The sequence below is a fragment of the Danio rerio genome, chromosome 6 (genome assembly GCF_049306965.1).
Source record: "Danio rerio strain Tuebingen ecotype United States chromosome 6, GRCz12tu, whole genome shotgun sequence".
NCBI lineage: Eukaryota > Metazoa > Chordata > Actinopteri > Cypriniformes > Danionidae > Danio > Danio rerio.
Window position 1 is genome coordinate 60,747,501 of NC_133181.1, and position 26,580 is coordinate 60,774,080.

The window sequence follows — 26,580 nt, forward strand, 5'->3', positions numbered from 1 at the left end:
AAATGTTAAAGAGAGCAAAGGATTTAGGGATAAACACATTACAATTAAGTATCCACTTACATAAATCATAAAACTATATGTGTGTATATATATATATATATATATATATATATATATATATATATATATATATATATATATATATATATATATACATAAATAATTGATAGTCATTAATAATTTCAGGATCCAAAAAAAAATTTATATTATTTCTAAAAAAATTTTTTGATTCTGGCAGGTTTTTCGCGGAACCCCTAGCACTTTCTTGCGGCCCACCTGTGGTCTGCAGAGCACAGTTTAAAAACCCCTGGCTTAGAGGATATTCTAAAGATAATAAAGCTATTTCAGTGTTATTATATGCTATTTTATTGTTCATTCATATTTAGATTTTTGGGGGTATTTTCAATTTTTAATTACATTTTAATAATTCAATTTTTAATTTGTGTTTTTAATTTATTAATATGTCTGTTTAGCTACAGTTCGTTATTCGTCAGTTCTTCTAATGAATATACCTGTGAACTGCTCGTTAACACAAACTTCTAATCATCCAATCACAATGCATTTGCTGCAGTTCAAAGCGAGCATCAGAATGGGTAAGAAAGGGGATTTAACGTGGCATGGTTGTTGGTGCCAGACGAGCTGGTCTGAGTATTTCAGAAACTGCTGATCTACTGGGGTTTGCACGCACAACCCTAGGGTTTACTGAGAATGGTCTGACAAGAAGAAAATATCCAGTGAGCGACAGTTCTGTGGGCGCAAATGCCTTGTTGATGCCAGAGATCAGAGGAGAATGGCTAGACTGGTTCCAGCTGATAGAAAGGCAACAGTGACTCAAATAAGCACTCATTACAACCAAGGTCTGAAGAAGAGCATCTGCTCTGATGAGTCTCCATTTCTGCTGACACATTCAGATGGTCGGGTCTTGGAGTTTGGCCTCAACAACATGAAAGCATGGATCCATCCTGCCTTGTATCAGCGGTTCAGGCTGGTGGTGGTGGTGTAATGGTGTGGGGGTTATTATCTTGGCACACTTTGGGCCCATTAGTACAATTTTAGCATGGTACTATTATGTAAATATTTACCATATGTCTGAGGAATATTCCCAGTACCTTGTTGAATCTATGCCACGAAGGATTAAGGGAGTTCTAAAGGCAACTGGGTCTCTAACTTGGTACTAATAAGGTGTACCTAATAAAGTGCCGGTGAGTGTAGATATACATATATTATTGTAATTAATTAATTATTTAATGTATATCTAAGTAGTCTTATTATTGTATTATATTTACTTTTGTTTAATTATTTATTTAATTAATTCACAGTTTTGGCTTCCCCTTGTATTATTTTTATTAGGTTGTGTTTTTCATTTATTTTTTTATTTTATTTTTTTATAATTTTGGCATATTTTGGCACAACTTAGGTAACTTTTTTTTTTTATTTAAACAACTTGTCGTAACAAAGAAAATATATATATATATTATGAATGAATTTAATATCTTTATTCTATTATTTCATATTCATTGAAAGAATGTTCAGTGATGTATTTTTTACTATAAAAATACTAATCATTTAATATCTCATTCATTCATTCATTTATTTATTAATTCATTCATTTTCTTTTCGGCTTAGTCCCTTTATTAATCCGGTGTCGCAACAGCGGAATCAACCGCCTCATTTGATATCTATTTTACTTTCTTTTATTTTTACTTATTTAATTTAATTTCAGATTTATTTTTGTTAAAACAAAACGGTGCTTAAATATTACGAATGTTCAGAAAAATATTTGCAATGATCTAAACAATCCATATTTATAGAATTCTAACTAACAAAGACACCATTGTATCAGTCCAGATTTCATTATTATCCAAAACTAATTGTTCAAAATGAGAAAATTACATTAATCTAATATTTTAAATCTATTACACCCTATTTAAGAGCAAGATTCGCCCTTCCTCAGAATTCCTCAATGCTTTCCCAGAGTTCCAGAGCTGAATTTCTGTCTTTATTAGGGAGTTTCCACAGATGGCAGATTTGACGACACTCCTGATATTTCTTTATGGCCCTCAGAGTCTGAGTTAAACAGCAGAAAATACAGTAATGAAGCGGAGGAGGAGCAGAAAAACAGCATAAAACCCTCCGTGCAGAGACTCAAGAATCGCTAGCAGAGTAAATATGCACTCATAAACACAGACCGAGAACTCTGGTCATTCAGAGAAACACTACACTTCACTAAATACAATTAAAAATCAATTAAAACAACCCCTGAAGTGTGAATAGGGAGTTACTGGGACTTTCTTTTTTAGTATAATGATGCATTAGTAACAGAAAATGATTATTGAGTAGGGGCGGGGCTTTATTTTTGAACTTCTCCTATCATCTTTCACTCACTGCAAATGAATGGGTGGATGGGCGTGGCTTAGAATATTTCACCCAATCAGAGTAATTAGAAAAGGACTAATGTTCCAGAGCAGAAGCTGAGTTGTTGCCTGAAGATTCACTCTGAACAGATGATCATTTTTATTCAGTGAGTATTTGACTCAAGACTCACTATAAACAAATCATTTGAATCAGTATAATAGTTGACTCAAGACGTGCTGTTAATAGATCTTTTGATTCTAAAGAATCACTGACTAAATAATCACTCCAAACAGATCATTTGAATCAGTGAGTTGTTTACTGGAGACTCACTCAAAACAATTAATTTGAATCAGTGAGTTTTTGACTCAGGATTAACTCTAAACAAATTATTCGAATCAGTGAGTTGTTTACCAGAAACTCACTCTCAATGAATCATTGGAATCAGTGAGTTGTTAACTGGAGACTCACTTTGAACAGATCATTTGAATCAGTGAGTTGTTTACTGGAGACTCACTCAAAACAATTAATTTGAATCAGTGAGTTTTTGACTCAGGATTAACTCTAAACAAATTATTTGAATCAGTGAGTTGTTTACCAGAAACTCACTCTCAATGAATCATTGGAATCAGTGAGTTGTTAACTGGAGACTCACTCTGAACAGATCATTTGAATCACCGAGTTGTTTACTAGAAACTCACTTTAAACAAATCGTTTGAACAGATTAATTGAATCAGTGAGTAGTTGACTAAAGATTTACTGTGAACAGATCATTTGATTCAGTGAGTATTTTAAGACTCACTATAAACAAATCACTATAAACAAATCATTTGAATCAGTCAAGTGTTGACTCAAGACTCACTGTTTACACATCTTTTGAATCATTGAGTAGTTGACTAGATATTCACTCTGAATAGATCATTTGATTCAGAGAACAATTTACTTAAGATTCACTGTTAATGAATCATTTGAACCACTGAATGGTTGAATCAAGATTCACTGTTAACAGATCATTTGAATCAGCAAGTAAATAACTCATGACTCCCTCTGAACATATCTTTTGAATGAGTGAGCTGTTTACTCGAGATTCACTCAAAACAGATCATTTGAATCAGTGAGTTGTTTACTGGAGACTCACTTTGAACAGATCATTTGAATCAGTAGTTGTTTACTGGAGACTCACTCTGAACAGATCATTTGAATCAGTCAGTTGTTTACTGGAAACTCACTCTGAACAAACCATTTGAATCAGTGATTCAAATTGGATCAGAGCTGGAGACTCACTCTCAATAAATCATTTTAATCAGTGAGTAGTTGACTAAAGACTCAATCTAAACAGATCATCTGAATCAGAGAGTTGTTTGCTGGAGACTCACTTTGAAAGGACCATCTAAACCAACAAGTTGTTTACTGAAGACTCACTATGAACAGATCAATTGAATCAGTGAGTTGTTGACTAAAGTTTTACTGTAAACATATCATTTGATTCAGTGAGTATTTCAAGACTCACTATAAACAAATCACTATAAACAATCACTGAATCACTGAGTTGTCAACTCAAGAATCAAGTACAGTAAAAGTGCATTGTAGTAACACTAGAGCTTGAGTAAGTTGTTTACCGGAGACTCACTCTCAATGAATCATTTGAATCAGTAAGTATTTGACTAAAGACTCACTCTGAACAGATCATTTGAATCACAGAGTTGTCGACTCAAGAATCAAGTACAGCAAAAAAAAAGAAAACTTAGTAGGTTAATACAGTGTTCCCTTTGTAGTAAGCACACTAGAGCTTAAACAGGGACTCACCGAGGGCATCTGGCTGGACAGCAGGTGTCCGTCCTGCGCCAGCATGTTGGTCATCATGAGCGCGGGCAGCTCCGGGTACGAGTATGGGTTGATCAGGCCATTGTGAGGGATGGAGTGGCACAGGTAGCTGGACTCCGGGTCCATCAGGTGCAGCAGCGGCGGCTCCGGGTGATTGGGCGGTGTGATTGGAGGAATCTCGTAATCCTCGTCTCCTCCTCCGCCTCCGCCCCCACTGCCCCCTCCCTGCCCTGAGTAACTCTGCTGGAGAAACACACACAGATGCTGTTACTATTAAGAATATTTGATTATAATTATTTTTTTTAATCAAATCCAATAAAACAATAAAATGCAGCTGTTCAACAAAATAAATAAAAATACTTGACTTTTATAATTTACTATTAAAATTATTTTAAATAAAATAATGCAAATTAATTACATTAAAATGCAAGATGTGCTATTTCGAATTATTATTTGTATTTTAAAATTAAAGTAAATATTAATTTAAAATAAATAAATAAAAAACAACATACTTCCTCTGTACCTTTAAATAATATAATACTTAAATAAAATAAACAACGTTTAAACAAATAAGAAGAAAAAAATAAAACATGTTCAGATTAAAAAAAATAAATCAAAGAAATTAATCTTTTTTAAAAAGAATGTGTGACGTGTATATATATAATAAAATACAAATAAATAAAATAAAAATGCAATGTGTTAAAATAAAATAAGTAGATTACTGGTCAAAAAAGTTTGGGGTCAGTTTTTTTATTTCATGTTTTTTTTTTTAAATTACTATGTTCATCAATTTATTAAATTAATTCAATTAAATTGTAAAATATTTATTAAAAGTTTAAATAACTGCTTTCTTAATATAATGTATGTAGTTTCAAATTAATTAATTACACCAGAAATTACTACTTTTATTTAGTATTACCATTAATAATAATAATAATAATAATAATAATAATAATAATAATATTAATGATAATAATAATAATAATAATAATAATAATAATAATAATAATAATAATAACAATAATATTAATAATAATAATAATAATAATAATAATAATAATAATAATAATAATTAATATCAGAGTGATTTCTGAAGGATCATGTGACGCTAAAGACTGGAGTAATGAAGCTAAAAATACATCTTTAAAATCACTGGAATAAATGATTAAATTAAATGATAAACTCCTTTTGAACAGTTATTTTATAGTGCAATAACATTTCACAATGTGTGCTGTATTTTTAATCAAATAAATGCAGCCTTGATAAGCAGGAGAAGCTTACTTTAAAACATTTAAAACTCATACTGACATCAAACTTTTGACTGGTAGTGTACATTTTAAAAATGACTAAAGCAAATATTAATAAAAAATAAATAATAAATAAAATGTTTAACATATCTCTGTTCAAATAATACAAAAAATACAAAATGCAAATATTATAAGCAGTCCTAATAAAAAACAACTGATGCTCAAATGAAAAAACAACAATAACAATTAACCTAAAGTCAGAATGAGCTCAAACCCTTCTGACATCTGAGCATTAGTACGGAGCTTGCCTAATTACTTTGCAAACAGACATAAACACAATTACATAAATATTATGCAGTTAAACAAGTAAGAATCACTTTTTTGGAAGCACATCAGTTGGCAGCTTCTGATCTGGCTCCGAAATCACGGAAAGTTGTTGGAAATGCGGCGGTCTAATAATCAGCGTTTGGAAACAGTGAGCATGTTTTCTGCGATCGAATCTGCTGTTTTGTCTTATAAGTCACTGACTGTATTAAAGCTGGTGTATCTCTTCAGCATGTAAAGCTAAATTCAGGAAAAGAAAGGGAGAAAAAGAGAGAGATTGTCGGGGTAATCAAGACGGAATGAGAAGCAATTTTGTAGAAGGAGATTTACTACATTATACTGAATCATACGTACACTAGAATCAGTGAGTCACTGACCTGAGACTCATTATAAATGGATCATTTGAATCAGTGAGTTGTTGACTCAAGACTCCGACTGAATGGATCATTTTAATCTGTGAGTTGTTGACTAGAGATCTGCTCTGAATGGATTATTTGAACCAGGGAGTTGTTTACTGGAGACTAACTCAGAATGGGTCATTTGAATCAATGAGTTGTTTACTCAAGACTCACTCTAATTGGATCATTTGTATCACTGAGTTGTTGTATGGTGACTCTAAACAAATCGTTTGAATTAGTAATTGTTTACCCAAGACTCACTCTGAATGGATCATTTGAATTAATGAATTGCTGTATGGTGACTCACTCTAAACAAATCATTTCACTCAGTGAGTCGTTTACCCAAGACTCATTCTGAATGGATCATTTGAATCAATGAGTTGTTGAATGGCGACTCACTTTAATCAAACCATTTGAACCAGTGAGTTTTTTTTTTTTTTTTTTTTTTTTTTTTTTTTTTTATTAAAGAGGTCAATCAAATACAATTACATACAGAGAGACAAATAATACAAATAAAAACAAATGCACAGAAATACACACAAAGACAAATAAACGCCAGGGTAACAAAAATAAAATTGATGAAATAAAGTTACATCTTAAAGAGACACAAAAGAAGAATATAAGGATACCGTTTTCGTTGCTTTTGGATGAAGAGAATGCTGGATAGTTTCCAAATATTGGTCTAGGTCGATTTTGAACAGATCAAAAAAAGGTTTAGAGCCACTAAACTTCTGTTTGTGAATATGAAACTTGGCTAATAGAATACACAAATTAACTACATAAACTTTTTCCATGTTTTCATTCGAGTCATCAAACAATCCAAAGAATATAACTTTAAAAGAAAAGGAAAAGTCACTCATAATATAAGATTGAATAAAGATCAACAAATCTGACCAGAATCTCTCTGTGAAGGAACACTGCCAGAACAAATGAATAGAGTCTTCCTCTGAAGAGTGACAGAATGAGCAGTTTTAATCAATGTCAGGCTTATATTTCTGAAGACAGACCTTAGTAGGATAACATTTGTGAATTAATTTAAATGTTACTTCTTTTACTTTATTTGTAATCAGATACTTGTGAGGCAAAGTCCATACTTTCTCCCATGGAATATTTTCAATAGTGTTGTTCCAATAAGGTATTACATAAGGGATTGTTATGATCTCTCTCTGAAAGAGGCCTCTAATTTTACAGTTATTTTTTTGTTGGTCTGCTGAAAAACACACACTTCCAACCATTGTGTCGATTAAATTCAGGGAGTGAGTGTGTGGCCATGGTAGTGTAACATCTTGCATTAGAATAAACACGCCAGAAGGGATAGAGTTTACAACAATGGCATATTCACTAGGAGTAGCAGGAATGTTAAACTTCTGCAAGAAATCTGGATAGTTGTAAAGTCTGCCTTCTGAGTTAAAGAGCTGGCCAACTAAAAGAAAGTTGTTTTTAAACCAATTTTCAAAATAGAGTGATTTATTTTTGTAAAGAATGTCTTTATTATTCCATAAATAATATCTGTGTGGAGAAAAGTTATGCTTGTATATTAGAGACCAGGCCAAGAGCATCTGCTTATGAAAATTGGAGAGTTTGATCGGTATCTTCAAAACATTATAATTACAAAGTAAAAGAAAATTTAAACCACCAACTTTGGAGAAAATATAATTAGGGATAATATTCCAGAGTGAGTGGGGATTTTTAAGAAAGTTTTTGAGCCAATTAATTTTAAAGGTGTTGTTTAACGTAGTAAAATCTAGATAATTCAGTCCTCCTTGTTTTATGGGGTTCATTATTACTGATTTCTTAATTAGGTGAATTTTGTTTTTCCAGACAAATTTATTTAACATGCTATCAATCCTTTTTAATGTTTCTTTATTTACCTCCAAGGAAAGCGCTGCATAGGTCAGTCGAGACAACCCTTCAGCTTTAGAGAGTAAAATTCTTCCTCTTATTGATAAGTCTCTCTGCAGCCACGAATTAAGTTTCTTTTGAGTTTTCAATATTAAAGGATCAAAATTGAGTTTGCATCTTGTTTTTTGGTCCTTATTTATTACAATTCCTAAGTATGTTATTTGATCTTTCACAGGGATGTTGCATATAATGGGAACATTACAGTTTTTAATTGCCATCAATTCACATTTTTTGATATTTAAACAAAGACCTGAAGCTTTGGAGAAGGATTCAATCAGTTTTAAAGCAAAAGGGATTTGTGAAGCATCATTCAGGAATAAAGTAGTGTCATCAGCCAGCTGGCTAATAATAATTTGTCTATCATCAATTGTGATACCTTGTAAATTACTACTAGAAATGTGGAGAGCTAAAAGTTGTGAGGCTAGTAAAAATAAATATGGAGATATAGGACATCCTTGTCTCACTCCTCGTGACAAGCTGAATCTTGGTGATGTTCCAAATTTTAATTTAATACAGCTATTATTGTTATTATTTTTATATAATGTGCGAATGGCTCTACAAAAATAATCACCAAAACCAAACTTATCAAGAGCTTTAAATATGAATTTGTGTTCGAGCGAATCAAAGGCTTTGTAGAAGTCTAGAAAAAGTAGGAAACTGTCATTAGGGATAAGATCTTCATAATCTAAAAGGTCTAGAACTAATCTGATGTTATTTGTAATATGACGTTTCTCCATGAAGCCTGATTGCGACTCATCAATAATCGAGTTAAGCACATCTTTAATTCTTCTTGCTAAAATAGAGGCTAAGATTTTGTAGTCATTATTTAAAAGGGTGATAGGCCTCCAGTTTTCTAGACATTCTTTATATTTATTGGGTTTGGGGATCAAGGTGATGACCCCTTGTGTCATAGTTGGTGGAAGAGCCTCTAAATCAAAACTTTCCTCAAACACTTTTAGTAAAAAAGGAGATAGTTCCTTATCAAACATCTTATATAGTTCAGCGGTGAGACCATCACTGCCTGGACTTTTATTATTTTTTAAACTTTTGATTGCCTGAAGAATTTCTGATAGAGATAAATCACCCTCACATGCTTCTTTATCCTCTAATGAGATTACTTTGTTTTGATTAATAGATTCAAAAAATAAATTGGCTGAATTATCACAGTATTTTGATGTATACAAATTATTATAAAATTGGGAGCAAAAATGAGCTATCTCCCCAGAATTTTCAAGTAACTTATCGTTTGCTCTAAGTCGAACAATAGAAGCATTTAAGGCATTGGATCTCTCCATCCTGAAGAAATAAGCTGAGTTTTGTTCTCCTTCTTCCAGCCATGTTTTTCTGGATCTGACATAGGCTCCCTTAGCTTTAGTTTTATATAGCTCATCTAATTTATTCTGCAATTTTAAATATTCTGCATTTTGAGCATCTGTCAGTGATTTATTAAAAGAAAAATCTGAAAGTTGTGAAAGAAGTTTGTCTTCATTTAATCTATTTTGCTTAGCTATGTCACCACCAAATTTTCTAAAAAATTTACCTAGTTCATATTTTAGGAGTTCCCAATTACGTCCATAAGCTTTTTGTGATTTGGCTTTTTCCCAGTAGATGTGAATAATCTCTTCAACCTGTTGCTTGGCCTTTTCATACTTAAGAAGAGAATTGTTTAATTTCCAAATTAGAGATTTATTATTATTAATTGTAGTACTTTGTGACAAATTAATAAAGATGTAAATGGCATTATGGTCAGACAGTGGACTATTGCTAATAGAAGTAGATATATTATTGTCTTTTAATGTTTTAGAAATCAACCAATAGTCAATTCTGGATTGTCTCGAGTGATCTTTGTTGCTCCAAGTGTACTGTATTATATCTGGATACATCTCTCTCCATATGTCGACTAAATCAAATTTATCTATAAGCGCTAGAAGATAGGAGCTTGGAGAAGCTGCTTTCCTTGGAGGGTATCTGTCTAGCATATTATTCATTACAATGTTAAAATCCCCACCTAATATTATAAAGGCTGTTGGATATTTTTTTATTGCTACGGAAAGTTTTTGATCTAACATGTTAAAAAAAGCGCAGTTGTCCGCAACAGAGTTGTATCCATATATGTTCACAATAATTACTATACATTGATTGACAACAATTATTATTAGCAAGAAGTGGCCTGAGGGATCAATATCAGTTTCCAGAACATTGCCATTGAAATTATACTTCATAATCGCTACTCCTGCAGAATGTTCTGACCCGTGTGACAGCCATAAATCATTGCCCCATTGTGTCCTCCAAAATTTTGCATCTTTTGAGGTAGAGTGACTTTCCTGAAAAAAACAAAAATCTACTTTGTGTCTCTTAGAAAACAAAAATAAAGCTTTCCTTTTGATATTATTTTTTAAACCCCTGGCATTTAAAGAAAATAACGACAATGACATACAAATATAACAAGTAAACACTACCTAAAGAACTAGGTATAAGCTAAGATATGAATTAGAACAGAAGAAACTTTTTTAGAGTAACAATAAAAAAAGCGATAGTTCGCTTGACTCTGCAACATGAGAAATATAAGTATAAGGGCTTTTCAATTAAAGTCTTTTTCATATGCTTTACTTTTTCTTTTATATGTTCCTCCGTACAACCGGAAAAAAATAGTAATAAAAACAATAATTAAGTTTCGTTTATAGTAAATGAAGACTTCAAAAAATAAATGTTAAGTATTTAAGAATAATGTCTATAAACGAAAGTCTCAATAATTAAAAAATAATTGAAAAAAGGGAGAGAGGGGGAAAAAACTTAAAGATCCCTCACTTGCGAGAGTGGTGACGACAACAAGTCCTTTAAATCTAAACTCAGTTCAAAAACACAGTTTATCCTTCCGTATGAACAGGGATATATGAGTTAAGGAAAAAGAAAGAAAAAAAAGCTTGCGCTCACCCGAAAAAAAAAAAATATATATATATATAAAAACAGTGCCGTGGTGAAATGTTGATGAGGACAGCATCATTTATCCTGGCTGATCTTTTGCTGAAATCCTTTTGCCATCCACATATGCAAACGGTCCTCTGAAGCCTGCTCTCTTCCCCTCCTTTCTCGCTCGTTCGACAAGTGGCCAAAGTTTATTTCTGGCGTCTTTGGTGCTTTGAGTTAGGTCTTCAAAAATCCGGATTTTCTTCTCTTTGAGGATGTCAGCGGTTCTGGCATCCCTCCAGATCTGATCTCGGACGTTGCGTGAGAGAAACTGCGCGATGATTCGGCGGCTGGGGCGAGCTCCGTCAGCGCGAGGACCCAGTCTGTGGGCCACATCGAGCGTGTAGATCAGCTGTTCTGCTATTACAGGAGAAACTTTACTGAACAAGTCAATCAAAACTTTGCGGACATCTTCGCCGCGCTGCTCCTGAATACCGGACACTCGTAGATTCCACCTCCGCTTGTAAGTATCGAGTTCCTCGCATTTATCCCGCAGCACACAGTTCTCCTTCTCCAGCGATTCCACTCTCTTCTGTAGCGTTGTCACATTGCCCGTTATTTCTTCTACTTGGTTATTCATAAATTCCAGCGCCTCGGTTACACTGTTTAGTGAATTGGTGTTATCTTTCACTGTTGTCTCGAGGGATTGCATACGAGTCAGCGACTCTAACTGCATTTTTTCAACTCGTTCCAAAACTTCCAGCAGGTGCGAGTTGGACACCGTTTGACTCTCCGACGCCCCTTTGTCAGTTGTTTTTGATTTTTTAGTCGGTGGATTAGGAGTTTCAGGTAAGGGAATTTTAATCGATGCATCATCCATCTTGAGCGCGGCATCCAGAGATCTCCTCGCATAAGAATGAGTGGCACTTCGAGCAGCTCTGCGTTCTTCCATTGCACTCGTTTGAAAAATGTGAAAAATGAATAATAATAATAAAAAGAAACTCCGGTCAGTAACAAGACGCTTTTTGGCCCTTTTACTTATCTAGCTATTATTAAATGGTTTAGCATGTGCAGAGCTTCAGCACATGGTTGTTAACCAGTCGCCATCTTGGAACCGAATGAACCAGTGAGTTGTTCACTCAAGACTCACTCTAAAGAAATCAATTGATCCAGTGGCTCTAAACCTTTTTTTTGATCTGTTCAAAATCGACCTAGACCAATATTTGGAAACTATCCAGCATTCTCTTCATCCAAAAGCAACAAAAACGGTATCCTTATATTCTTCTTTTGTGTCTCTTTAAGATGTAACTTTATTTCATCAGTCCTATTTTTGTTACCCTGGCGTTTATTTGTCTTTGTGTGTATTTCTGTACATTTGTTTATTTATTTGTATTATTTGTCTCTATGTATGTAATTGTATTTGATCGACCTCTTTAATAAAAAAAAGAAAGAAAAAAAAATCAATTGATCCAGTGAGTTGTTGAATTGTGACTCACTCTGAACAACTCATTTGATTCAGTGAGTTGTTTACTGACTCTGAACAGATTATTTGAATCAGTAAGTTGTTGACTCAAATCTTACCCTGAATGTATCATTTATATCAGTAAGTTGTTGACTCAAGACTAACTCTGAATAGATCATTTATATCAGTGAGTTGTTTACTCAAGACTCACACTGAATGGATCATTTAAATCGATGACTTGTTGACTCAAGATCTGCTCTGAATGGATTATTTACACCAGAGAGTTGTTCACTAGAGACTCACTCTGGATGGATCGTTTGAATCAATTAGTTCACTCGAGACACACACTGAATGCATAATGGAATCAATGTACTATTTACTGATGAATCACTCTAAACAAATCATTTGAATCAGTGAGTTGTTTACTCAAAACTCACTCTGAATGGATCATTTGAGTCAGTGAGTTATTTACTCAAGACTAACTCTCTGAATGAATCATTTGAATCAGTGAGTTGTTAAATGGTTACTCACTCTAAACAAATAGTTTGAATCAGTGAGTTGTTAAATGGTTACTCACTCTGAACAAATAGTTTGAATCAGTGAGTTGTTGACTCGAGATCCACACTGAATGGATTATTTGAATCAGTGAGTTATTGACTCAAGATTAACTCTGAATGGATCATTTGAATCAATGAGTTGTTCAATGATGACTCACTCTAAACAAATAATTTGAATCAGTGAGTTGTTTACTCAAGACTCATTCTGAATGGACCACTCGAATCAATGAGTTGTTGACTGGTGACTCACTTTAATCAAATCATTTGAATCAGTGAGTTGTTTACTCAAGACTCACTCTGAATGGATCAATTGATCCAGTGAGTTGTTGTATTGTGACTCATTCTGAACAACTCATTTGAATCGGTGAATTGTTTACTCAAGACTTACTCTGAATGGATCATTTAATCAGTGAGTTGTTTACTCAAGACTTACTCTGAATGGATCATTTAATCAGTGAGTTGTTGAATGTAGACTCACTTTAAACAAATCATTTGAATCAGTGAGTTGTTTACTCGATACTCACTCTAAATGGATCATTTGAATCAATAATTGGTTGAATGGAAACTCACTATAAATGGATCATTTAAATCAGTGGGTTGTTGAATGGTGACTCACCCTAAACAAATCATTTGAATCAGTGAGTTGTTTACTGGATACTCACTCTAAATGGATCACTTGAATTAATGAGTTGTTGAATGAAGACTCACTTTAAACAAATCATTTGAATCAGTGAGTTGTTTACTCGAGACTCACTCTGAACAAATAATTTTAATCAATGAGTTGTTGAATGGAGACTCACTCTAAACAAATCATTTGAATCAGTGAGTTGTTTACTCGAGACTCACTCTGAACAAATCATTTTAATCAATGAGTTGTTGAATGGAGACTCACTCTAAACAAATCATTTGAATCAGTGAGTTGTTTACTCAATACTCACTCTAAATGGATCATTTGAATCAATGATTGGTTGAATGGAAACTCACTATAAATGGATCATTTAAATCAGTGGGTTGTTTACTAAAGACTCACTTTGAATTAGTGAGTTGTTTACTGGAGAATCACTCTAAGCACATCATGTGAAGCAGTCAGTTGTTGACTCGAGATGTGATCAGATCAGATCCAGCTTGTTTAGCAGGTGAAGATTTCACTACTCTAAATGTGAAAGCAGCGAGCATGTTTTAGAAACGCTGAAGTTTGCGATCGCCTCTGCTCTTTTGTCTTCGTCACAAAGACTGTACTGAATCTTGTGTTTCACATCAGTCTAACTTTGGAGCATGTAATGTTAAATTCAGGGAAAAAAGAGAGGGAGAAAGAGAGAGATTGCCGGGGTATTCAAGAGGGAATGAAAAGCAATTTTGTAGGAGGCGATCTGACTGGAGCCCCCGTCCATAATGACTGAGTCAAATTAATCATCAGAAATAATATTCCGCTGTCAACCATTCAAGAGCTTTTTTAATAGAATTTTTATGATTCATGTCTGCCCGTATACATCAAACAGTCAGTTCTGCAACATTTCAGAAATCAATTCAATATCATCTTTGTGTTGCCTGTCATCTTCGCCTGGAGAACGGCCATTTATCTTGCAAACAAAAAATACTTTTAGCAAATACACGGCCGTGGAGAAGGAGAGAGAGACACAAGACCTCCGATTTCACCTTGCATTACTCAAATCACAAACTTCTCCTAAATATATCATCCGTCTCCACAAGGCTAAAACGCTAAACCGTATTTTAAGAAAGAGTCTGAACTCACTCGCGACTACATTTTCATCGCTTAGAGATTGCTTTTTCATTGCTCGTGAGACTTAACCCTATAAAAGTCACCGAGAGATGAATTTCTAAAGCTTCGACATGATTCACGTGATCAGAACTTTGCTGTTAAACCTGTTGTGTGTAATATAATACAAGTGTTCTGCCATCTGAACAACACTTTAGACATTTCAGCACTTTTTCAGATTTTTACAGAGGTAACTTTAGACAAACTGATATTATATTTGCATATGTCATTTATTTTTGGGATTTCTTTTGTGAACTTTCAAAAGATTCACATCTCATTAAGATGGTTAATTACTCCTTACACTGTAAGAAAAGTAAGAAAAGAATTTTTTGCAGTGTACTAATTTTGCTTTACACTATATAATTTGTATTAATAATTAAAAACAAAAGGTTTAAGGTCAATAAGATTAGTCCTCTCTCTCTCTCTCTCTCTCTCTCTCTATATATATATATATATATATATATATATATATATATATATATATATATATATATATATATATATATATACATATATATACATATATATATATATATATATATATATATATATATATATATATATATATATATATATATATATATATAAATATACACATAAATATATATATATATATATATACATTGATTTTCTTTTCGGCTTAGTCCTTATATTAAACTGTGGTCGCCACAGTGGAATGAACCGCCAACTTATCTAGCATGTTTTATAAAGCGGATTCCCTTCCAGCTGCAACCCATCACTGGGAAACACCCATACACACTCATTCACACACATACACTATGGACACTTTAGACTACCCAATTCACCTATACTGCATGTCTTTGGACTTTTGAATGAAACCGGAGCACCTGGAGGAAACCCACGCGAACACAGGGAGAACATGCAAACTCGAGTTTTGCTTTAAACCATAATTTTTAATTTAACGCTATAAAACACACAGATTTTTTGTCTTGTTTCTAGTCCAAATATCTAAACATTTTTATATCAAGAAGCATTTTCTAGGCAAGCAAAACATACTGTCTTGTTTTCACAAATAATATGCCAATATTCAATGAGTTTTTCCTTAAGACAGGCAAAATATTCTGCCAATGTGGTTAGCAAAACAATCTTGTTTTTCCTTTTTACATAAGATTATTTTGCTTACCCCATTGACAGATTATTTAACTTGTTTTTTGGCATATTATATCCTCAAACAAGACAGTACATTTTGCTTGTCTAGAAAATTCTGCTTGATTTAAGAGTTTTTAAATATTTGGACTAGAAACAAGATAAAAAAATCAAAGTAAGAAAAGCATTCTTTGCAGTGTACTAATTTTGCTTTACACTATATAATTTGTATTAATAAAAAAAAAATAATAATAAGTTTAGTCCTCTATATATATGTATATATATATATATATATATATATATATATATATATATATATATATATATATATATATATATATATATATATATACATATATATATATATATTCATTCTTTTTTTTTTTGGCTTAGTCCTTATATTAATCTGTGGTCGCCACAGTGGAATGAACCGCCAACTTATCCAGCATGTTTTAAGAAGCGGATGCCCTTCCAGCTGCAACCCATCACTGGGAAACTCCCATACACACTCATTCACACACATACACTATGGACACTTTAGCTTACCCAATTCACCTATACCAGTGGTCCCCAACTACCGGGCCTCGGACCGTACCGGTGCGTGGAACAATTAGTACCGGTCCACATAAGAAATCATAAATTTTTTTATGTAGAAAATATTCCCCCCACGACTTGGTTTCTTCCACTCACCCCCGCCATCTCACCTGAAATGGACTATGCCAAAATCCACCACAGAGCGGGAAGAATGATAGAATATTGCTCAGTGGAGGTTGTTGATAGTTTAAAGTAATAAAACAAGTATTATAGAGTCCAAATCAGCAGAGCATTTAAGGATTGTGCATATATGTGTGTGTGTATCGCTAAGTAAGTACCCGAAATCATTGCAATGTGTATATATATGCAGTTTCACATAATCATACTCATTAGGGCTGTAACATGCCAATGCATACATTTAATTCGGCTATTCGGTTGTATTATTGTTAATATGTTCATCAGCTGAAATGGCACAGATGTTATGTATTTGATGCATATAAACCTTGATTGAAACATCATCAGACCGCGATAGTGCAATTAGCGCATGCGCACTGAGTTGTTCATGATGAACCTGGATGCACGAGCACAGCAGCTGTGTTTACCTAAAGAACTCCCCTCTCGTGAAGAACTCCCCTCTCGCCCTGCAAACGGGAGGGAGCCCCAGGCTCGAGGATCTTATGAGCTCAAGACTCTCTCCCGGGACAGCTTGCCAAACACGCTTTATAATCAATCATCAGCTAAGTGTGAACTCTTAAAACTTATACAGACTAAATAACAGAATTTATTAAAATGTTTAAGTTACTAATATTCTAAATGTTTGGTGATATCAGCACAAATAATATATGTATAAATTATATATATTTACATATATGTACAGTACTACAATCATTTGGTTTCAAACCTTTACAATTTGTTTCAAACTATTTGAATGAATGAATGAATGAATGACTAAAATAATAAATACAAAAATAAATAAATAAATAAATAAACAAATAAACAAACAAATGAAATGTAATTAAACAAAACTAAATATAAAACTATAATATGACTACAGAATTGAATTTACGAATGAATGCCACTTGAATGAATAAATAAATAAAACAAAATAAATCAAAATAAATAAATACATAAATAGATACATAAACAAATTAAAACCAAAACAATAAATTAAATAAATCAAATAATAATAAATAAACACACATAAATTATATATATATATATATATATATATATATATATATATATATATATATATATATATATATATATATATATATATATATATATATATATATATATATATATATATATAAACTAAACTATATATGAAAATATAATATGACTACAGATTCAAAAATTGTTAGGCTTTAATAAAAAATAAAATAAACCAATAAATAAAATAAAATACATAATAAAATATATAAATAAATAAATAAATACAAATAAAATACATAATAAAATGAAATAAAATAAAATAAAATAAAATAAAATAAAATAAAACAAAATAAAACAAAACAATAAAATAAAATAAAATAAAACAAAACAAAACAATAAAATAAAACAAAATAAAATAAAATAAAATAAAACAAAACAAAACAAAACAAAACAAAACAAAACAAAACAAAACAAAACAAAACAAAACAAAATAAAATAAAACAAAATAAAATAATGTTCTATCATTGCACACTATAAGCAGCACAACCTGACCAAACCTTAGTTCTGGTCTTTGGACTCTGCTCTGATCTCATTTGTGATGTTTACTCGCAGATGTGCAGATATTCAGCTGTACCATATCTGTAACGCATCGGACTCTCAGTGACCGTCCTGTGATCTGATGTTTTCGGACACGCGCTCCCGCTGCCAGCGCTGGATATTAATCTCCCGTATACTGCAGATCTGCTGCGCTTTGAACACAGATGTCTTTGTAGGCTTCCCTGTTATTGTCTGCTCTAATGCATGTGAAAATGAACATTTCCTGAGATTCAATTTCCCTCATAATTGTTGGAAGGAAACTAAATTGTGTGTTGTAAACAGTGGGGCGAGCAGCTATTGTGTGAAGAGAGACTGTCGTCGCTCCTCTGAGATTCACAATTCACTTCTATAACTGAGAGATCTGAATGTTCACTGATATTCAGAGATGTGCCATGATGGAGAACTAGAGTAAAGGCTATATAAACACATAAATAAGTAAATAAATAAGTAAGTAAATAAATAAATAAATAAATACATGAGCCTCGGCTGGGTCAGTTGCCATTTCTGTGTGGAGTTTGCATGTTCTCCCTGTGTTGGCATGGGTTTCCTCCGGGTGATCCGGTTTCCCTCACAGTCCAAAAACATGCGCTATTGGGGAATTGATGAACTAAATTGTAGTGTCTGTGTGCGAATGAGAGTGTATGAGTGTTTCCCAGTGATAGGTTGCAGGTAAAAGGGCATCCACTGCTTAAAACATATGCTGGATAAGTTGGTGGTTCATTCCGCTGTGGCAATATAAATAATATAATAAAGGGACTAAGCTAAAAAGGAAATTAGTGAATGAACATTGGTGGCTCAGTGGTTAGCACTGTAGCCTGACAGCAAGAAGGTTGCTGGTTTGAGTCCTTGGCATTTCTGTGTAGAGGTTGCTCGTTCTCCCTATGTTGGCGTGGGTTTCCGCTGGGTGCTCCAGGCGAACTGAATAACCCAAATTGTCCGTAGTGTATGAGTGAGTGTGTGAATGAGTGTGTATGGGTGTTTCCCAGTACTAGGATGCGGCTGGAAGAGCTTCCGCTGTGTAAAACATATGCCAGAATAGTTAGCGGTTCATTTCGCTGTGGCGACCCCTGATAAATAAAAGGGTGTCCAAACTCAGTCCTGGAGGGCCGATATACCACATATTTCAATTCCAACCCCAATTAGACACACCTGAACCAGCTAATCAACTCTAGGCAGGTGTGTTGAAGGATGTTAGAGCTAAACTCTGCAGGACAGCGGCACTCAAGGACAATTTAGCCTACCCAATTCACCTGTATCACATGTCTATGGACTGTGGGGGAAACCGAAGCACACGGAGGAAACCCACGCGAATGCAGGGAGAACATGCAAACTCCACACAGAAATGCCGACTGACCCAGCCGAGGCTCGAACCAGCAACCTTCTTGCTGTGAGGCGACAGCACTACCTACTGCATCACCTATTAGCTTTTATATCTATGTGAAATTGATTTTGATGATGCTTACACAGCACTAACAATGTCAGAGCAAGTATTTGGCCAAGGACAGAAAATTAGACAACTCCTCAAGTTAGAGCTGCACAATATACGGCTTCAGCATCGATATCGCAATGTGTGCATCCGCAATAGTCACATCGCAGGTATGCAGTGTTGGGATTATAGTGTAATATCGAGTTTAAACAGAATGGAGTATCATCTGCATGCATATTTACAGACATAGTTCACCCCAAAATTACTTACCATTTTCATTACATCCTTTACTTGTTTCAAACATTTATATTTTTTCTTTTTGTTTTTTTTTTAAATGAGCACAAAGAGTATAATTTAATCACTTCTATAGTATTGAAACAAGTGAAGTGTGTACATTTTAGTGAGTACATTTTAATCTTTGAGTGAACTGTCCCTTTAATGCTGCGTTCACACCAGACACGGAACGCGCATCAAGCATGAGTGATTTACATGTTAAGTCCATAGACTGTAAAATATATGGACGTAGTATCCGTGACGTCACCCATAGGTTTCTGAAGAGCGCAAAAGAAGCCACAAGTAGGAGCGGCCAACCGTTGCCATTTTGGTCACGCGTCATCACACCCACGGCGGGATACCAAACAAGGACAAAGAGGCGGAGAGTGAGCGGAGCTACAGACACCTGCTGGCATTTTGCCTGGACCTGGTTCAGACACACTTTACTTTGGGAGAACATTTAATACTTTATCACCAGTGACTTGTTTGTGTTCTGACCACTTGTGCTTGGTTGTACACTATATTAATAAAGTGTTTAGCCTTTTAAAAACACTGCTGTAATACACTGAGCCACTAAACATTGTTCTTATGATGTTTTCCTACAGGAGGAAAACGCGAATTACTTCCAAACACTTCAGATATAGTCTGTGTTAGTTACTCTAAGACTATTGATAAAATCCAGCATAACACTGTATGACAACGCTTCAGATGACTGATCTAGAGCCCACAGCTAATCAATCTGACAGATTCTGGAGTGCATTACAGCTCTAAATATAAATATAAATGATCTTAAATAAAACACATACATGTATAGAGATGGTATATAAGTATAGAACTTTACTCACATGGGAAACGGCGGCCACGTGAATGGTTTGTGAGCACAATTAAGTGCACTCAGCATGCCATGCCATCTAATAATTGTGGGAAACAAGTCCAAAAGGCAGTTGACTGTGTAAAGCCACATAAAACAACACAGAAATATGATAAATATGCCAAGTTCAGTGGCTAATCTGCAGGATTCAGCTGAGGTGACGTGACGGCGACCAACGAGACCTAGCTGTCAATCAAGTGGCCACGCCCTTAATTATGCAGAATTAATATAACCTAATATAAAGGAAACGGATGAGTTATAAAAATATTCACCCCCCTCACAGTTGTCATGAAGGGTAATATTACCTGTATTAACCAAAATCTTTTTATTGTACCAGGCTGTAAACACCTTTTTTTCTGCTGTAAAGTTGGCCATTCTAACAGTGGGCTCAATTGAAATTTGCTCTGTTTTGGAGCCAGGAGCGGCCAGGACTAGCGGAATTTCAGATGAATTGCAGTTTTAGTTACTTCCGTATTGGCTTCCTAAGGGAGAGCGGGAGGTTGCCGCTAGGTTAAGTCAATGCAAACGTGCGAATAGACATCCTGCGGCGTGATATGCGCTAATGGCGTGAATTGCGCGAATGGCGCGGTGCGAATGCCGTAATCCGCTTGTTACGTGTGACGCCACGCGAAGCCGCTTCTGGGTCCAAGCGCTCTATTCAACTGAATGGGGAGACTCATGAAATGGTAATAATAAACGTTTACAAAGCGATTTAATGCTTTCGAAAGTCACGATTGCAATATATATGTCCATGCCTAAAAAAAAAGTGATTAATTTTTTTATAAATTGTTACATTTTTGGTATTTGTTATGCAGCAAGCCCACAGATTGTTGTGTACACTATGATTTTATATAAAATTAACTTTAATGTGTGATAGGAATAAAACGAGATCATAAACAAATGATTTCTCCACTCAAATGAATGGCGGCTTGGACCCGGAAACAGTATTACATACGTCACAAACACGTCACCACTTAACAAGCGGATACGTGCGAATGGCGTGGCGTGAAATGAGCGTTTTGCACATATGATGTGCTTAACGTGCGTTACGCACGAATCGTTTGAGTTCAAAAATCTTAACTTAAGTGGACATTCGCACCGCTTTAACCAATCAGGAGCTTGGTCTTGTGGGGATGTGATTGTGAGGTAGAACCTGTTGATGGTGTCCCGGGGGAAATCCTCCAGCCGACACCGACAACAAGTCATCAAACTGGGCTGGGCTCAGTCAGAAGCACCGCTGAAAGCTTCCATCATCCAGGTTCAGTTTCTGGAGGAGTTTATGAGCTCACAGAGCTGGATGCACCTCTGAAAGAATGTAGTGGACTCAGACACGACCCTAAACGTATCGACGCTGTTTTTCAGCCTTCATAAAACATATAAACTCTGTTATTTTCTTCATAAAATCCATGTTAGCCGTTTAGCATCGAAGCTACAGTCACCAGGCAGACAGAAGCCCTGCCCATCACGCGAATCCACGTCTGTTTTGAAGTGAATTTGACGCGTGAATGAAGCTGGGTTTGACGTGCGAATGAAGCGAGTAAACTCAAATGTTCACGCGGCTATTTAATTCATTAGCTCGTTCCGCGTCTGTTGTGAACACAGCATAAGGCCTGTGACTGTGTGAACATTTCAATATTTCAGAGTTTAAAACATCCGGCCACAAGAAATGTTTTGTAACTTTAATAAAGATTAAATAATATACAATGAAGACTATGCTGTGATGACTATTCAACATCTGCACCTGAATAGTGAACAAATGAAAACTATCATTCACTTTTATTTTTACTATATTGTTTTTATCTACGCTTGTCATTTATTCGTTATATGTTATACGAGATTCACTCCTTTACAAAATCCCCCCGATCAATCCAAATGAACCTGCTAAACCATCTGGTGAAATTGTATTCACATCGCAATATACACCACAGACATACAAAGTATCGTAATGTCAGATTTTTCCAATATCGCGCAGCCCTAATTCAAGTATACAGATATTTGATAAATCAATTTCCATGACTTTTACAAATCTTTGTGTTTTTTTTTTTTTTTTGGTTTTTCCAAAACTTTTCCAGGCCTGAAAAATGCCATGTCAAAATTCCATGACTTCTGCATGAACTCTAAAAATAACAGAAAATGTGCTGGGCGTTTATTACAAGGTGTTTGTAGCGTAATATATTTATAATATATAACCCAAACCCAGACAATATAGCACTGCAGACTATTAAAGACGTCAATAAAAATCACTTTTTTGATCTTTTCCAGTCTAAAAGTTGCTGGAAGAAAGATCAAGGTCCCATAATGCAATTCAGAAGCATAAATATGTGGGGAAAATAAAAAATAAAAACATGAATCACAAAATCTGGATATTTTTTAGTGCTCGAATAGTCCTCAACTGTTCTGGAAGAGCATTCAAAACAAAACCACTGCATGATTTATGCCATGGTAAAAGCTGTAAAAATGTACCGTGGATGAACCATGGTAAAGTAATTGGTACTTAAACAAACAACAGCCCTGAAAATCATGCAGCATGACATTTACGTGATATTTCAAAGTCCATGTGCAAAAATAACATGGAAATGCTAATCATTAATATTATGTTGGACATGTCACACATATGGTCGAGGACAAAAATATTATTCACTCTATTTCCTGTTAGATTTTTCTCCTGGCGAAATTGTAAGTTAAATCAGTTTGGCTGAAGTAAAAAAAAAACTGAATATATTCAGAATTAATTGCCACTTTTTTCAGCACATTTCTAAGTTTTATTAACTCATTTCTAATGATTTATTTTCTCTTTGCCATGATGCCAGGACATAATATTAGACTAAATATTCTTCAAGACAGCTTAAAGAGACATTTAAAGGCTTAACTAGGGTAATTAGGGTAAAGTTAGGGTAATTAGGCAAGTCATTGTATAACAGTGGTTTGTTCTGGAGACAATCGCAACAAGTATTGTTTAAGGGGGCTAATAATATTAACCTTAAATGGCTTAAAAATAATAAAAACTGCTTTTATTGTAGCCGAAATAAAACAAATATGACTTTCTCCAGGAGAAAAAATATTATAAGGAATACTGTGAAAAATTCCTGAATCTGATAAAAATTATTTAAGAAATATTATTATTTAGGAAATCACAGGAGGATGAATAATTTTGACTTAAATTGTACAATAGGCTAAAGTTAGGTTAATATGCCAGGTCATAGGAGAACAGTGTGCTCATGGGCCCTATCATACACCCGGCGCAATGTGGCGCAAGGCGCGGCGCAATATTTGTTTGGTAGTTTCAGCTTGGTGCAAGAGTGGTTTTGAGGCGTTGCGCTACGCTGTTTAAATAGCAAATGCAGTAGCGCTCATATGTGCACCCATAGGCGTTTTGGTCTAAAAAGGAAGGTGTTCTGAGGCGGACCGCTGGCGCGTTGCTGTTTTGAGAAACTATAATAGATTTTTCATTAGACCAAAACAAACCCGGTCTAAACTCCAGCGCAGAGCTGCGCCTCGCTTACACACTGCTTAATACACACAAGAGAGCAATAGGCAAATATCTTTACATATGAAAAAATGTAAATATTAAGGATATATATAGGATATAATAAGAATAGATATAGGATATAAATATAAAGGATTAAAATATTACAAAACATATTATTTTCTAGCCTACATAAATATGAAAAATCACTGCTTTTATGTCTTCTTCATCTCGGGGGGCTTTTTCAGTTCATTCATAACAATGTGCTTTTGTATAATGTTATTATTATTAGCAGTATTATTTATTATATCCATATTTATATTTGTTTTATTAAAAACAAGCTTAGATTTGCTCATCTGTCAGGTTTTAGACCATATGGGGCACAGCATGTGTTTTAGGATATAACTCAGGTTTTCGAACACACTTTGTTATTATTGTTCATTTATTTGTTTGCTGGAAATTAGAACTGAATTTAGAAATAGTTTTAAAACGAATATTTGCGCTTAACAAATAAAAGTATTCATTTATAGACTAATTGATGTCTGTGTGTAAAGGTTTCCCTATCCAAGAGCGAAAGTGAAAGTAGATCCATTATCTCTCATTCTCACGCAGTAGATGCTCTGTTTAACAGTTTTCTGTTAACTGTGAACTGTTTGCTAGTGAAATGCTCAGTTTTTCCACTTAGACTTACTTTACATCCTATAAATAGCGAATGCGCTCTTGGCGCGACGCAGCTGGCTCTTAAAGGGAATGGGAGATGAGACTCTGATTGATTTATTCTCAAAACACACCTATAACTCATTATGAAAATAAACTCAACTCTTTTAGACCATGCGCCACGGCGCAAAGCAGATTTTCCCGTCCATAAATTAGCAAAAATGCGTCCTGACACGCCCTGAAAGCGTTTGCGCCCTGCGCTCTGCACATGGACCGTCAAAATAGAGCCCCATATCTTTAAGAATTGGACTGAGCAGCGAAATGAAAAAACAGACAACAAAAGAAAGAGAGAAAATAAAAAGCATTAGTCTCATTAGCAGCCGCTTAGACTGCTGGAGGAGCATCTCCCACATGCTTTAACTGTGTAATACATATAATCACATCTTCAAGTGATGCGGATGAATTATGTATTTCTCAGAACCCTTGGACGTGGCACAACCTTGCGATTTACATTTAATCTTCAAGGACGTTCTGCTAGTTTTGACAAACGTCCCGTCGCCGCCTGGTTTCACCACAAAACATTGGTGCGAGTGAGTCCATTGTTAGAGTTTATCCTTAAAATCAGCATGAGGTGCAGGATTTGATGAGTGTGTGCTCTGCTTCAGTGCGATGAGTCAGCAGGAGATCTCAATACACTTATAACTTCACATCTTTATATATTTACCATGATAATACAGCACATCAGCTGACATCAGCTCTTGACAAACTGTACCACATATATGGAAATTAGCTGTTTTAGGTATTTTGTCTTTTTTTTCTCTCTCTGTTAAAAAGCACTTCAAAATATTAAAAATAAATAAATAAATGTAAGCTTCAACTGTAGACTATTAAAACTAATAAACTATTAAAAATAATGATAAAAGTCACCTTTAACTTACCTTTAACATCAAACATTCTTACTGCCTTTATGTTTTAAGTTGAACCAAATTATTATTTTCTAGTCATCTCTACTTACATTAGTCAAATTGACTGAAGTTGGCGCAATAGCCTAGTGGTTAGTGTGTCGATGGCGACGCAGTGGTGCTGTAGGTAGTGCCAGGGCTGGCGCTTCCATAGAGGCGACCTAGGCAGCCGCATAGGGCGGCAGAATAGAGAGGGCGGCGTCCCAGAAACTACCCTCGCCACCCGCGCCCTCATCCGCGTCTAGGGTGGCAGAATAGATAGAGCGGCGTCCCCGAAACTATCCTCGCCACCACAATTATATGCGCGTCTAGGGTGGCAGAATATAGAGTGCAGCGTCCCCAAAACTACCCTCGCCACCCGTGCCTCAGTTATATCCGCGTCTAGGGTGGCAGGATAGAAAAAATACCCCCCCCCCCCCCCCCAAACCCCCCCCCCCTTGTTTCACTTTAGGTTTGAGGGCGGCATGACCGTCCCTTTGCCTAGAGCAGCAGTTCAGCTTGCTCCGGCCTTGGGTAGTGCTGTCACCTCACAGCAAGAAGGTTGCTGGTTCGAGCGTTGGCTGGGTCAGTTGGAGTTTCTGTGTGGAGTTTGCATGTTCTCCCTGTGTTCACGTGGGTTTCCTCCGGGTGCTCCAGTTTCCCCCACAGTCCAAACATACTGTATGTGCTATAGGGTAATTGATTAAGCTAAATTGGCCATAATGTATGTGTGTGAATTCAAGAGTGTATGGGTGTTTCCCAGTGTTGGGTTGTGGCTGGAAGGTCATCCGCTCCAAAAAAAA

General features: G+C 34.9%; 1 protein-coding gene across 4 annotated transcripts in view; it reads right to left on the reverse strand.

Annotated features, from left to right (window-relative positions):
• The window catches only part of tox2 (TOX high mobility group box family member 2), a 273,063-nt gene that overhangs the window by 84,206 nt on the left and 162,277 nt on the right, over positions 1–26,580 (reverse strand). For 2 of the 4 annotated variants that reach the window (XM_021476823.3, NM_212908.1), the window contains 1 exon segment: positions 4,159–4,416. In XM_021476823.3, coding sequence (XP_021332498.1) covers positions 4,159–4,416 — 258 coding nt within the window. 4 annotated transcript variants of the gene reach the window in all.